Here is a 14,849-nt window from a genome sequence, read left to right on the forward strand (position 1 = left end):
ACCCTACTCACTGAGCTAAGAGTGCCAAGCCTTAATGAGCAGACCATTTTGAAATTTTCTTCTTTTAAACATCAAAGCAGGGCTGGGCACAGTGGCTTACGCCTGTAATCCTTTCCACTGAAAAATCCAACGAACAATGACAACTCAATAATAATGAGCATTCTTGTTGCCCAGTTTGTGTTGTTTAAATACCACTCTCCACTAAAAGAAATCAAGATTTCTTGAAGAAATGGTTGATTCCATGTCTGGGGAAGTAAATGCCCAAGATGAGTTTGGAATACCTTGTTCTTTCAGAAAACAAGAAAGTTACCAAAGGCTTATAGGGTCAGACCAAAGAACAAAGAGCCAGCTTAACGATGCAAACTCTGGTCAAAGACAAACAATTTGAATATATAAAAGAATAACAACTCCAATAGAACACTGAATTTGTAAAAAGCACTGAGTGCATAATGATACCCCCCAAAACCCTACCAATGGTGTAAAACAAAACTCATCAGACATCACTGAAGGTGGCTAGGGCATCAAGACATTCATTCATTACTCTGATAATTGAAAGTAAAAAAATGAGTCACTTAAAAGGAAAAAACTGTTATGAAAACTTAACAATTAAAGGGAAAAAGTCAAGAGCCTTTCATTGGATCTTCCACTGTGAGCTACATTTCAGAGTAAGCAAGTGCATGAAGAAAAGTTCTTCTATTCAGAAAAAATTCAGCCAAGAAATGCAAGAGAAATGAAAGAATGAGAAAACCACCATTTAGGACCCTTAATAAAGTGAACAGTGGTCATCCACGGAAGGTAGAACCTGATGTAAAAGTTCATGGGGAATGTGCAGAACTTCTCTAAAACTGGGAACTCATCTTATTGTCAAAGTGACAGGATCCAACATGGCACCCCTGTGATGAGGGTCACCATAGGTATACAATACCATCTATGAAGAATTCTTGACAGAAACAAATATTGAACTTGAATCAATTTAACCTGTAGACATAACCTCCAGTCAGCAGGAGTGACAGAGAAGAGACACCTGAGTAAAACAACACCATAGAAAGCAGTCAGATAAACCAGAATCATATTTAAAATACAAAAGAAGGAAACATTGAGGAGATGTAACAAAAAAATACACTGAGAGGGCCTTATTTAGGTCCTGATTTGATCAAGCAAACTAGATAAGGTCTTATTAGACTATCAGGGATAATTGAGTATGGACAGGCTGCTGGGTGATATTAAAGAATTATTTAGTAATAAATGTTGTTAGATGTTATAATGGGATCCTGCTTACAAAAATGATGCTATTTTCTTAGGTGCATTCTAAAATTTTTAGTAATGAAATTAAATAATATCTCAGATTTGCTTAAAATACTACAGCAAAAAGGAAAGGAATAAATAAACAAGTATGGCAAAATATCAACAGTTAGTAGGCTGAGTGATGTTTGGAGGCCTATTGTTCTCTTTACTTTTGTGTATATCTGGACACCTTCATTTAAATATTTTAATAATGTTTAGATGTGCTTCCCCTTAACAGGACACCTATTAACTACATTAATTTATATAAAGTTTTTAACACATTGTAATCTCATTTTTAAAAATTCTTTACTGCACAAGAGTCAGGTAAATACTCTGTTCACTTCCATTCTCATCCCTGTACAATTGGAACTAGTCACACTAAGGACTCCCTCTAACCACCCATGAGAAGCCACCTGTACAACCTTGCACCTCTCAGAGACCTGCTAATGGAAAGTTCTGGATGGGTCTTCCTCCTTCATCACACCACTCCCACTTCCCTAAGGGACCCCATGTTCCCCACCTGATTGGAAGGTGATCTCACTGAACATCATCCAGGTGTCAGCAAAGTGGTATTGGCACTTGATGGCACTGGCCATTCGGTGGTGAAGGGGCACCGTGACAAACCGAGCACTGGGGTTGACGTCATCCAGGACAAGGGGGAAGGACACGACATTAGGCTCCCATTCATTGGCATCAGAGCGGAAGTAGCACTGCACTTCCTTAAAGATCTTCACACCTTTGGCAAACATGTTATTGCAGTGGACCTGGCAGAGAAAGAGGGATGTGAGTGACAGGTTAGCACTGCCGGTTGTGTTGGGACACAGTGTAAAGCAAGCCAGTAAGATTTCAGACTTGCCCCTAAGCACCACCCTTGATAAACAATCCATGTTTTGCACGCTTCTGAGTTTTCTCTTCTGGGAACTTCACAGTGGCTTACAAAATTTGAACTGTGCCTTTAGTAATGAAGCCATGCCCTGTCTGCTCCTGGCTACCTCACTTCCTGTTGCTGGACAGCAGTTTTTTCATCTGTTAGATGAAGGCTGGACCAGCATCCTCGCAGGTCCTTCCTTGCATGGAACCCTCTTTAATCTATAATTCTGTGAACCAGTGTTGTCTACTCAGATTCAAGCTATTCTGAACTGAGGTAAAAAGAAAACTGTCATCCCACTTCCTCTGAAGTACATCTCAAGGCCAGTCAATTTCTTTTCAACAGGGTTAGGTGAGAAACCTAAAATAATAGATACCCCAAAACAATTTTATCTTTGTTTTTTAGCAATCTCATTTCAAATGGCATGTGTTAGCATTTTTCAGGCAGAGACACAGACTTAATCTTCTTTCTTCATTAAATTCAGTTGTAGTAAAGCCATTCTGATGAAACCATCAAATCTTCTGCATAGATATTTGTGAGATGAGAAAAGTTCTGTTGGAAGTTAACTTGAATCCTCTTGCCTGATGCCATGATCATTTTACCAGGCTTCTACAGGTCATCAGAACAAAGATTACACAATAGTCCCTCTCTAGTGCCTTGCTGTCATATAGAGAATGTGCGTATTTGTAACCAATTCAAGTGATAGTTCAGTAACGTTTCCTCTGGCTCAGACCTACACGGGAAATGGGGCTTTGCTGACCATCATCTTCTGAATTTACAGCCGAGCCTTGTGGCAGGTGCCTGTCGTCCCAGCTACTAGGGAAGCTGAGGCAAGAGAATGGCTTTGAGCCCAAGAGTTTGAGGTTGCTATGAACTATGACACAACCAGACTCTATCCAGGGTGACAGAGTGAGACTGTCTCTTAAAAAAAAAAAATAATAATAATAATGAAGACTTCAAAAGTTGGTAAAACATCATTTTCGTTCTGGGAATTTATTTTCTGTTTCTGTTTTAATGTCTTGCTTAGGTCCTGAGTTGGAAGCCTTTAACTGTTTCCACCACCCTTCTCTGATTTCTGAGTAGTCAATACAGGACTACCATTCACAACTTATATTCAGCTGAAGAAGCAATAACAATGAGTAAAGAAACAAAGCAGGGACACTCCAAGAATAGAAAACCAAGAGATTGTAAAATTCATCTAGTCCAACTCTCTATTTACCAACCACTGTGATCAGGAGGTTTGACTTGGCCTATGATCAGTCCACGCTGGACCTGGGTCTAGAACCCTAGCCTCCCAGCCCAGCACACTCTTTCCACATATTATGCCACACAGAAATGGAGCAAACCATCTTAACTTTTCCATTTGGATTTTCCTTCACATGTTTTAATGATGAAAACATATGTTGTTAATACTTTCTTTGGGACCAATTAACTGTTCCAGTTTATTGAACACAAGTCAATAAAACAAGGCTAAGAAAAAAATCAAAGAAAAATCATGCACAGTCTCAATATATTTTTCAGATGTTCTGAGATCTGCAAAGCGTTGAATAAGTATCCTGTGGGGAAGGTAAGAATTTCTCCCACAGATGTTTTGAAAATTCTCCTGGAATGCAAACAAATAGCATAGGATTTCATTCCCATGTGGATGTGCATACTTATTTAATAAATACAATACAGTTTTTAAATGCATTTATATGTATATATCTTACTGGTGTGTTTTAACTATATGTCAGTGGGAGAAGATGATCAGTAATTTGTATAGGAAGTAGACTCTTCTCTAGAAGACATGGGTGCTCTGAAAGTCATTCTTTACCTTTTATTTGTCTCACAAAAATTAAAATATGCTGGAGACTTCTTTGGCCTTGAAAAGACTGGCCTTGAGTAAGCTCCTAAGAAGTTTCTGGTAACTTTTCATTGTAGAACATGCTTTTGAATGACTTTAATGGGATAAACTTATTAAACAAAAGTTGCTGAGGAATCAGGAAAGTCACAGTCCATTGATTACGTATTATAACTATGGCGAGTTTAAAATATATTTCATTATTTGTGGTACTAGAAATTCTCCCAAAGTTCTATAAGTGTGAATTTTATATATGTCCTCACAGATACATATACACATTATTCATCACTACAAATACCCTTCCTCATAAAGCACATTTTTGTTACTATGCACATCCCCCCCAAAAAACTATGAAAATATGTTACACACAGCTACATACACTTATGTTTTACAACTGCCAAAAAGCCATCCCTGAACAATGAATTAGCAGATCGAGCATGTGTTGATCCTTCTGTTCTCATCTTAAATATCTGTTCATTTAACTAATACCTATTAATCCAATTAGGAAGTATTGCCACACTAACATCTGGGAATAATATAATACACATACATTTCTTTTTGACTTCCAGTTTGTGTAAAAAATAACAAATTCTGATTTACAAAGAACCCTTAATCATAATGCAGATTTCCTCATTCTGTGACCACCATACATACCTCCTCTGACAAATCAACGGTATTTTCATGGAATTGCAAATTATCCCAAAGGAGGGACCATTTCTTTTTTTTTTATTAAATCATAGCTGTGTACATCAATATGATCATGGGGGGGACCATTTCTTATATACCTCTTTATTCCCAGAATCTAGCATAATACCAAATACTGCTGATAAATTAGTAACACAGATAGAAAGATCAGATGGATTTAGAAAACAAATATTGAAATGAGGACTCTGTGCACACAGAGGAAGTCTCTAATTTTCCTTTTGGCCATAGTGTTTCTTTTTTTTGTTTTTGTTTTTTTGAGACAGAGTCTCATTTTGTCACCCTCAGTAAAGGGCTATGGCATCACAGCTCACAGCAACCTCAAACTCTTAGGCGCAAGCGATTTTTTTTTGCCTCAGCTTCCCAAGTAGCTGACTACAGGCACCTCCCACAATGCCTGGTTATATTTTTAGAGATGGGGATCTTGCTCTGGCTCATGCTGGTCTTGAACTCCTGAGCTCAGGCAATCTACCCGCCTCAGCCTCCCAGAGTGCTAGGATTATAGGTGTGAGCCACCACACCCGGCCTGGCCATTAGTGTTCTGCACCCAACTATTAATAATAATAAAGAACAGATAAACAGGGGTCCATGTTGCCCACTCTCTTTCTTGGGGCTTACATTGGAGTCCTCTCAAGTTCCTTCATAAACCAGTAACACTTATATGTGAACCACATCAGCTCCTGGGACCTCTTTTTTATATCCATTCCCATGTGGATGTGCATACTTATTTAATAAATACAATATGGTTTTTAAATGCATTCGTATACATATATCTTAATGGTGTGTTTTAACTATGTCAGTGAAGGAAGATGACATATAGCCTTTCCCCCTTCATTCCTCCTTTTCCCCAAGCCTAGAATTCGGGATTAGGATCCAATCTGGTTGCTTTTTGTATGGACTTTTCTTCCTTTCCATCCCTTTCTCTCATTGAGATTGAATAAAGGAAAAGGAGAATAATTGTTTGAGCCAGGTACTAGAAAATTCATTTTATTAAGAGAGATGTCCTCACCCTTACATTAACTCTGGGCTTTCCTGTGCAGACCTGCTTCAGAGAAAATGAAAATCAGGCCTTAAAGTCTCTGGCCCCAGCTCTTCTCAAGTGTCTGCATTTACCATGATCCATCACAGGCCCCATCTCCATCTATTCTAGACCTTTCCGAGGCCTCCTGGTTTCTGACACATCCTTTGATAAAATTTACCTCCTCCTTCCTCACTGCCATGTGCTAAAAAGCCAATAACATAACTTCTGTTACTACACTGAAGATTTAATTTATTAGTATTTTACTCTCTACCAGGTAAAGTATTTGTGTTTTAATAGAGACTTTCAGGTTTTGATATTTTAGCCTAAAGAAAAACATCTAAAAATTTACATTTTAGGCCTTACAGCAGACTTAGGTTAGCCCTTGACCCTTATTCAATCTCAATGAGAGAAAGGAACAGAAGGGAAGAAAAGTCCATACAAAAAGCAACCAGATTGGATGCTATTAGCCCCTGACCCCCTGCTAACTCCCTGAACTGGACAGAGTCACTGAAATCCCATAAAGAAGACAGACCAACATACTCGGCTTGGGGTGTAGAATCCAGAAATTGACCCAGCCAGGAGTAACAGACGCTTGCTTGGCCCCACACTCCTTTAGTTTCTGTTTATAAAAAATACAATTTTCCAATGTCATATTCCCATCTAGCATATCTCCTCCTCTTTCTACCCAAAGTAGGGGAGATATTTATAACTATGAATGGTTAGAGCAGGAGTTAAGGGTATCATTTGTTCATTCACAAATATTTATCAAGCCACGTACACAAACATTATCCAAGTGACAGGCACTAGGACACAAAGATCATAAAGCCGAGTCACTACCTTGGAGAAGCCTGGTCTAATAAGAGAATCAGATGAATGACAAGAGGTGTGTTATAATAGACAAGAAAACAAAAATCTCTGAGCACAGAAGAATACAAAGTTTTCTGTTACGATTTCTCAGGGCAGCGGGGGTAGAAGACACAGTCCAGGAGAGGAGAATAGTTGAAATTACTCTCATTGAAAATCAGACTTGCAATGAGCCACTCTTACCAATAAGAGTGTGTCACATACCTGAGAGTTGAGCAAGGCTATGTCATGACTTTCAAAAACCCCAGTCATTTTTGCCTTTGTGGGATAGATGCTTCATCCATATATGTGTGTGTGTGTGTGTATATACATATATATATATACATATATATCAGCTTTAGGCTTAGCTGGAGTTCTTTCTAGCCTATGTTTTCTCTGCCACACTATGATGTGAGCCTCCTTGAAGAAGTTCTACCATGCCTCATTTCGCTGACCTTCATGGTAGTGAAATTCCTGATGCGGTCAAATTCAAACATGATCTCAATGTAGCCATTGGTGGCACTCTCATTCCGCCAGCCCACGTAGTCATAGCCGGGCCACACGTGGTACTCGTGTGTCTGGGTGAAATCGTCCAGGCCAGACACTCCATCTGTCAACTGGCCTAGGCCTTCCGTCATGCTGCTCAGGGCAAGAAAGGAGGAGGAAAAGGAGAAGGAAGCCTGAGTTAATCACACCACATACAAGAGCTTTCACCTAGCTACTTCTTATCAGAGCTTTTTATCTTAGATTTTGTAAAAGCTTATTGTTTTGGAATTGAAGGATTATAAATAATTCAATATATATTATGATATCAACTTTCTCATCTTGCATATAAATCAATTGTACAACATACTTGATGCTTACCCCTTGAGGAGCGAAACTTTTAAATAACATTTTATCATTTTATATGAAAGCTTTGTATAATCTATTGTCCTATAAGCCTCGATATAATGACTCAATATTATCAAATGCCTTTGATGGATTTATTCATTGAGTAAACAAAGAAATGAATAAGGGCACAGAATGACTAACAGAGTAAATATCAATAGTAGCACTTACCCCATCACCAAATAAATGTCAGAGCTTTTGGAAATTTTTCTGAACCCTTTTGACTGTATGTTATCATGGTTCAGTGAACCATGGTTCAGCTCTTCTACCCACAGCTCCAACAACTGACCTTGCCATCAAACTAAAGGGGTAAAATGTAATCTCTAAATTTATATTTAATGTTAATTTAATTTAATTTGCAGAATACTAGACCCAGGAAGTAAAATGTATGTATTTCATGAAAGTCTCAGGTATTGGATTTAGTTTCGTGTTTAGCTTGGTAGCCTTTTTTTTTTTTTTGTTAACCTGAGTGTGAGGTTCTGTTTTAAATGACTGAGCTTGCCAGAAGTCTGACTTCTGGATGGGACATAAGTATATTTACATTCATTTGACTATTTGAAGAACATAAAGAGGCCTCCTTCCTTCTTCTTTTTATGGAAGGACAGAGCAAGAACTGATTGTGTGGAACTTCTCTGTCCTTAAGCTCTTCATCTCAAACTCTGAAAGATAAATCATGAGTCTCCAAAATGAAGAGATTGGAATATTCACCATCAAGCATAAGGGATTTGACGCTTGAGATTTAGAGACAAGTCAATGATAGGTAAAACTTATGATTTGCAAAGAAAGACTAATTATGCCAGCTTCACAGATACATTTTTAAATATATTTATTTGCTGAAAAATATTTGGCAAATTATAAAATTCAACTGGCGTTATCCACAGTGACCAGAGCCTGGATCTCCCTTCCAAGGTTTTTCCATCTTTTTCTCTCTCTACAGATCAGAAGGCTAGGAGAACATAAGTTTACTTGCAATAAATATATTTCCCATTATCTCCAGAAAAATAAATCCATTGAAAGTCTTATTAAAAGTAAAAAAAATTAAAAGTATGCTTGCCAGGTTCTCCTTGATCAATACTAAATCAAGTGGAAAAGGGAGAAACTTTCCATGTTTACCATATATACTTTAGAATTATAATAATTATTACAAGTACATATTACTCTCGAAACTTTTTAATTCATCAAGTCACTTTTTCTACTATGACGATCTATTTCCTGAGCTCCTGACCTAGGCAGCTTGGATCTCATCACTCAGCCAGCTCAACCAGATAATTTTACTTCCTTGATTATTAAGTAGAAATGCATTGCATCAAAATTTCTGTAATTAATTTTTATATTTTCTCTGAAGTCCAGAGCCATACTTCCAGCACTTTCCTTATTTCTCTATTTGGATGTTCTGCTTATATCCTAAATTAAATGCATGATCAGCCCCTGCTGCAGTACCTGGTGCACAGTAAACACTCAACATATATTTGTTGAGTGAAAAAAATGTCATCCCCATCATTTCAGTCACTTAGACCTTCAAGCTTCATCTGACACATTCTTTCTCCCTGCTGTCTTGCCCCCTATAGCCAAACAGATGTCAAATGTTCCTTAAATCATTCTTATTACCACTCCCTCAGTCATGATTATGGCCTTGGTCATTAATTCTTTTCACCTGACAAAATTTGAAATTAGATGATATCCCTTATTATATCCCTCATTCCACTCAAATGGGTATTTTCTAAAGTACCAATCCCGATGGGAGGTCCAGTAAAGACAGGACAGAACAAATGAAATATGAACTGGGCCCCAAAGATGGACAAAACTTTCAGAGGTAGAGAAATTTCCATGCTGTTTGATTAACCTGTCTCAAGCTCCAATCATGTCTTGGCCTTTATAAATCATCAATAACTCATTATGTTGATGATAATTTTCATAAACAACAACAACTCCTCTTCTTCCTCCTCCTTTCTCATTCTTCCTCACCTTGATTTCAAGTTCCTCCAAAATATGACATAATATTTCTTGTTATGCTTCTCATCTACTTCTTTGCTACATAAATAATGGCCTGTGATTAAGTAAACTGTTAATTTTTTCCAGATATTTCCCTAAACTTTACGGTCATGGTTGTATTCTTTTCTCATGCTAGTTCCTCTGCCTAGAAATTCCATTTCAAGATTCTCTACCTGTGAAAGTTCTACCCATCCTCTGGGGCCCAAGTCAAATTTCATCTATTATCTTGTATCTGTACTGGACCTCCAATCAGGTAACAGCTTACATATGGATAGCATTTGACCTTTACAAAATACTTTTCTTACACATTTTTAATCCCTAAGCCTCAAAGCAAACAGAAATAAATTTTATAACATGAATCCAAGTATTTTCCCTCCCAATCTTGTGCTTTCCTACTAAGCTTACTCTTTCCTTTGACCCCTCTGCCCGAGAGTAAACGCAGGCTCTCTCCAACTCAAATCCTTGTATAGTAGTAATGCATATCCTCCTTTAGATTCCATTCCAAATTGTGAGCTCCTTAAAGGTAGAATCAATGCTTTCATTATCATGAATATCTACCATGCCTAGCCAAATTTTTTGCAGTAGCAGTTAACAAAGATTTATTAAGCTCAACAGAATTCAGTTGATCTCCTATTTCCTCTATGCCTTGACTATGCCTGTTGTGGTATGGCTGGGTGAATTAATGCCAAGACAGTTTAAGCAAATGAGGAAGAACTGTGACTGAGGACATGGAATGGAAATGACTAGGAATATAAGACTGAATGACTCAGACATCAAGAGTGGGGATAGCAGTTGGGGGCCATGGTTGATTCTCCACAGCTAGGCCAGTGGAAGGCTATAATTCCACACTCCCCTTCCTTCACTTACTGCTATCTTCTCTTAACCCCTATCAACCTCTGTCGTCTGGCCTGGATTTTACTATGGTCTGACCATTCTCCCAGGTTCAATATTTACAGATAAAGAATGAGCTAGGAGAGAAAAGTATTGGTGAAACGGGAGAGGCAGGATCATCTCTTATCCAACCTTAGATTCCTCTTGGATCTGACCATACACACTCCAGCACGGCTCTCCATTGAGCTGTCCCAAGCCTACCCTTTGGTCTGTTCTGCTGTTTCCAGCTCCAGCTTTTGCCACAGACAGGCCATTCCTCAGCCCTGCCTCCTTCTCTCTGTTCTTTTCTACCAACCTTCCTCTGCTTCATGCCTAATGTTATCCTGGAAACTTTCCTCATCTATCATAAGCCTTAATAGTCTCCCTCTTTTAACACTTTTATATTTATGGGGTCCATTCTTCCTAAACTTCTTGAACTGCCCAACTTAGTATACTTATTACTTCAATTCTCTAGCCCTTTGTTCCTATAAGTGGAGCAATATTTTGTGTCAGACCATACATATGTCTTGTTTTGAAGGTCAAAAATATCATACTTAAAGCTAGAACACAAAGTTTAGCCCTTGCTTTGAGTTATTTATTATTTTTTTCTGTATGATTACCCTGTCTTCCCAAAGTAGGCTTGAATTTCCTTGGAAATAAAGATCATGTACATTTCTTCCTCTAAATTATCTCAAAATGCCTAGTACAGGGACCAAAAACTAGTTAGCTGATTGATTGGTTATTGATCCCAAGCCATGATAAAATCTTACTCTCTCTTAGTGGCCCTTTTCCCATTCTGGCAATCAAATTTTCTCAGAATTTACCTGTACCCAACAGCTCCATCATAGACAGAGTCGTTCAGATAAATGATGGAGCCTCCAGGGAGTACAAACTGCTGCCCAGCTGGAGCATTGTAAGACACCAAGCCATCTGCCAAAGGAAACACAGCTGTGTCAGCACCTTTGGGAAGAGATGCGCCTGCTGCTCAGGGGCACTTATCCAAGGGAGCCATGTGGGGTTCCAAGGGCACAAGTTTGCACAGCCTGTCTGTCCACCAGGACTCAATCTGGACACACAAGAAGCACTGCTGAGGACCACTCCCCAGTGGCAGTCAGAAGAGTCACTCTGAACTCATTATTCCAGGCATGGGGCACCAAGCCACAGGTTAATGAGCAATGTTCCTCGCTACTCTACCCAAGAGGGAATCACTTCATTTCAGAGATAAGTGATCCCATCCTTTTCTGATTTGATTGCCTTTATGTCCCAGGAGTTGGGGTTCTGAATAAGGTCTCTAAGCTCCCTGTGCTAGAGACCTACCCAGCCAGACACAGCCGTAAAGCTCCACCCTCATGCACACGTTCATGGAGTGGTCAGTGACTGGAATGAACCGGACAAATCTGGCCACAATGGGTGGCTCCAAGTCCTTTAGGAAAATGTCATAGGGGTTACTGTTTCCATCCAGCACCTGAGGAGAAAGGAGAGAAGTGAAGATATGGTATTAAATCATGCTCCCTTTTCTTCACTCTTCATCAACTTTGTGATGAATCCTCTCCTTTTAATTCAAGAAGCATAAAATGTCCACTCAGCTGTCCCAGCAGCCTTGATATTCCTCTCTGTGCCCACTTCCCACCCTCCTTCGCGCTGGGGTGCACATTGACAAGGGCGTGCCAGGTCTGGGGTCACACACATCCTCACAGATAACTTGTGCTCTTCTTCTTCTAGCCTAGGTCAAAATATGGTCTTGGACATCCCACGGTCTGGACGTTTCTTCTTTCTACCTGTTTCCCATGCCGGTTCCGCCAAGAGATCCAGCGAGTGCCATCCCGACTGTAATTGATCTTGTACATAGGGGCAAACTCAATGCCATGACCCCCTGCATGGCGTCCCTGGGTCCCCACCAGAGTAATAAAATGTAGGGTGTGCAAGTCAATCTGCAGAAATTCCTTCAGGTCATCAGGTTCCACTGGAATCTCAGGACACCAGGCTCCATCTCCTTCTTCTGAGTCCAGCCTTGAGAGGTGAAGGTTGTGGAGAGAGGGAGAAACCATGAAACCACAGGGCTGTTTACCCATTCACAGCTGCCCTGCACTGAGAGGACAGAATAGGCTAAGAGCCCAAACCAAATCAACTTTTTGGGTTCTCCTACAGGTCTAACTGCCTCCACAGTGTCCATTTGTGGTCATGTCCCTCTCCCCAGAGCACCATGAAATTCAGAGACAGTCACCACCAGGGACCTAGACCTTCAGATAACATGCCACTTTTATTTCCCATGCTTATTTAGAAACTTTGAAGGAAAGCAAACCCTTCCTACCCTCTGTTCCCCTCTAGAGTCATTTTTTATCTCCCCTCCCACTTTCAGACTCAGAGTAAGGAAGCTGGCCACTTCTTGCTTAGATACCCAGCTGTGAGTGTGGGGTGGGAGGGACAAAGGGGAGAGTCTCCAGCAGGGGCTCTGCAGTGAGGCGGGATGGCCACAACAGCCCACAAGCAGCCATGGGAACCCACAGTGGGGGCGAGGGTAAGAGCAACTCAGGGGACTGTAAATAATCTGTTTTTTTTTTTTTTATTACCTTCAGGCCAAGCTACACCTGAGCAAAACTGTGAAATTCATATGAGGTTTATTCTGGGAACCTCTTTTCACTTTCCCTCTCCCCTAGAAGGCTGCCTTTGCTCACAGATGCTGCCCACTTCTTTGTGGCTCCTTGCAGCCCTGCCAACCGTCAGTACTTTAGGGTGAGCAAGGTTTCACAGATACCCACTGAGAAGAGGCACGGAGACTAACCCAAAGTCCTACATAATTTGCCCCTTTCCCGTCTGCAGCAGCTCAGGCAAACCCACTGCACATCAATGAGCCCATTCACTGTGGGTGGTGTGGCTCCAAGGGCCTCTGTGGTTGGAATGGGGTTGCAAGCCCAACAATGTGGCCAAGCCCTGAATTCTCTCCCTGAAAACATACAGAGAAGGACAGGCCCTTCACTCTCATCACCTCCTGTAAGTACCACCTCTCTTTGTCAGAGCTTTGTCTCTAGGAAATCTGTCCAACCCAGAACTTGGGCTTTCTCCAAGCAGCCATCCTCACCTTCCATACTTGGCGGCTGTAGACTCTGACCACTGACTGGAGGCTGTGATATCCTCATCTGGAATGTGGCCTCCTGACATGCCCAGAGGATAGCGGCATATAGCTGGACCAGGAGAAGACCAAAAAGAAAAGAAAGCACATGTTTTTATTTCCAGAGGCCCCAACAAAGAATGTCACTGATGGCTGGAACAAGGAATAAGAGAACTTAAAACTTCCAAAGTCCCTCTATGACCCCAGTTTGACTGCCCTGACTCTACTAGACTTGTCTTCCTAGTAGAAGGAATCTGTGATTCCAAACACAATTTGGGCTTCCAAGACTGGACCAAATCTGTCTTTTGTAACAAACTCAAACAAGTAATGTGACATAATATAGGATGCTGATACATGCTCAGTATTTGGTATAACCTCAGGGGCCCATCCCTCATTCTTTTATTAGCAGATGTGTATTTCTAATCAATTTCCTAATAGTAGTAGATTATCCTCACAACCACCAGGTACCCTGATGGTCCATAGACTTACTGTCTTAGGTAGCTGTTACAAGCCAATAAACTCTCTTATGAGAAAATTACAATTTTGGCCCCACTTTGTACCATATTCTGGCTACCAGCTAAAAATAATAACTTCTAACTGCTACTTTCAAGCAAAGACAGAGGAACAAGGACCAGATTTGTCCCCCTATGTGAAACAATCAACAGCACAAAATATATGAAAATTTAGGTTTTAAGATAATGAACATCAAACAACAAAGAACAGCAGTCTCTGGGAGATAGCAAACAAGATAAGTTTTACAATTACAACAGCTTCCTGCCATGACAATATGTCCAGGCTACACACGATAATCGAGAGCTTAGGCAGAGCCTGGAGAATTTCCTGAGGTAAGGACACAAAGATAAGTGCTCCAGAGACACCAAGGGGGGCAGAGTTCTCAGACACTGAGCTGCAGATAGAATTCACTATACATAGCCAAGTGATCATTTCAGATATACAACAAAACATTTTTAGTATAAGTGTCCTATAAAATAAAAAAATTACCAGATATACAAAGAAGCAGGAAAACAGAATCCATTGTGAGAAGAAAAAAAGAAAATGAAATCAATTAAGAACTGATTGCTTTTCAAAATCCCAATACCATTGTTTAAAGAAATTTAAAAACAATTTAAAATTCATATAAAACCAAAATAACCCCCAAATGGCCAAAGCAATTTTGAAAAGAAGAACAAAGTTGGACATATCCCACTTCCAGATTTCCAGATACATGATAAAGCTACTTTAAGCAGTATGGTACTTGAATATAAGTGGACATACAGACCAATAGAACAGAATAGAGAGCCCAGAAGAGACCCACACATACAAGGTCAATAGATCTTCATCAAGGGTGCCAAAAATATGCAACAGGTAAAAGGTAATCTTATCACCAAATGGTGCTGGGAAAACTGGCCATCCTCATGAAAAGATTAAATTA

The 14,849-nt window shown here is 39.9% G+C and overlaps 1 protein-coding gene across 5 annotated transcripts in view; it reads right to left on the minus strand.

Annotated features, from left to right (window-relative positions):
- Window positions 1-14,849, minus strand: part of DDR2 (discoidin domain receptor tyrosine kinase 2) — a 169,236-nt gene that overhangs the window by 23,832 nt on the left and 130,555 nt on the right. For 4 of the 5 annotated variants that reach the window (XM_053606316.1, XM_053606318.1, XM_053606315.1 and 1 more), the window contains 6 exons: window positions 13,388-13,490; window positions 12,087-12,318; window positions 11,626-11,773; window positions 11,133-11,238; window positions 7,014-7,197; window positions 1,805-2,048 (listed from right to left, as the gene is read on the minus strand). In XM_053606316.1, coding sequence (XP_053462291.1) covers window positions 1,805-2,048; window positions 7,014-7,197; window positions 11,133-11,238; window positions 11,626-11,773; window positions 12,087-12,318; window positions 13,388-13,490 — 1,017 coding nt within the window. The remainder of the gene's footprint in view (window positions 1-1,804; window positions 2,049-7,013; window positions 7,198-11,132; window positions 11,239-11,625; window positions 11,774-12,086; window positions 12,319-13,387; window positions 13,491-14,849) is intronic. The other variant, XM_053606319.1, reaches the window with a different exon arrangement.

The sequence above is a fragment of the Nycticebus coucang genome, chromosome 10 (assembly GCF_027406575.1).
Source record: "Nycticebus coucang isolate mNycCou1 chromosome 10, mNycCou1.pri, whole genome shotgun sequence".
Taxonomy (NCBI): Eukaryota; Metazoa; Chordata; class Mammalia; order Primates; family Lorisidae; genus Nycticebus; species Nycticebus coucang.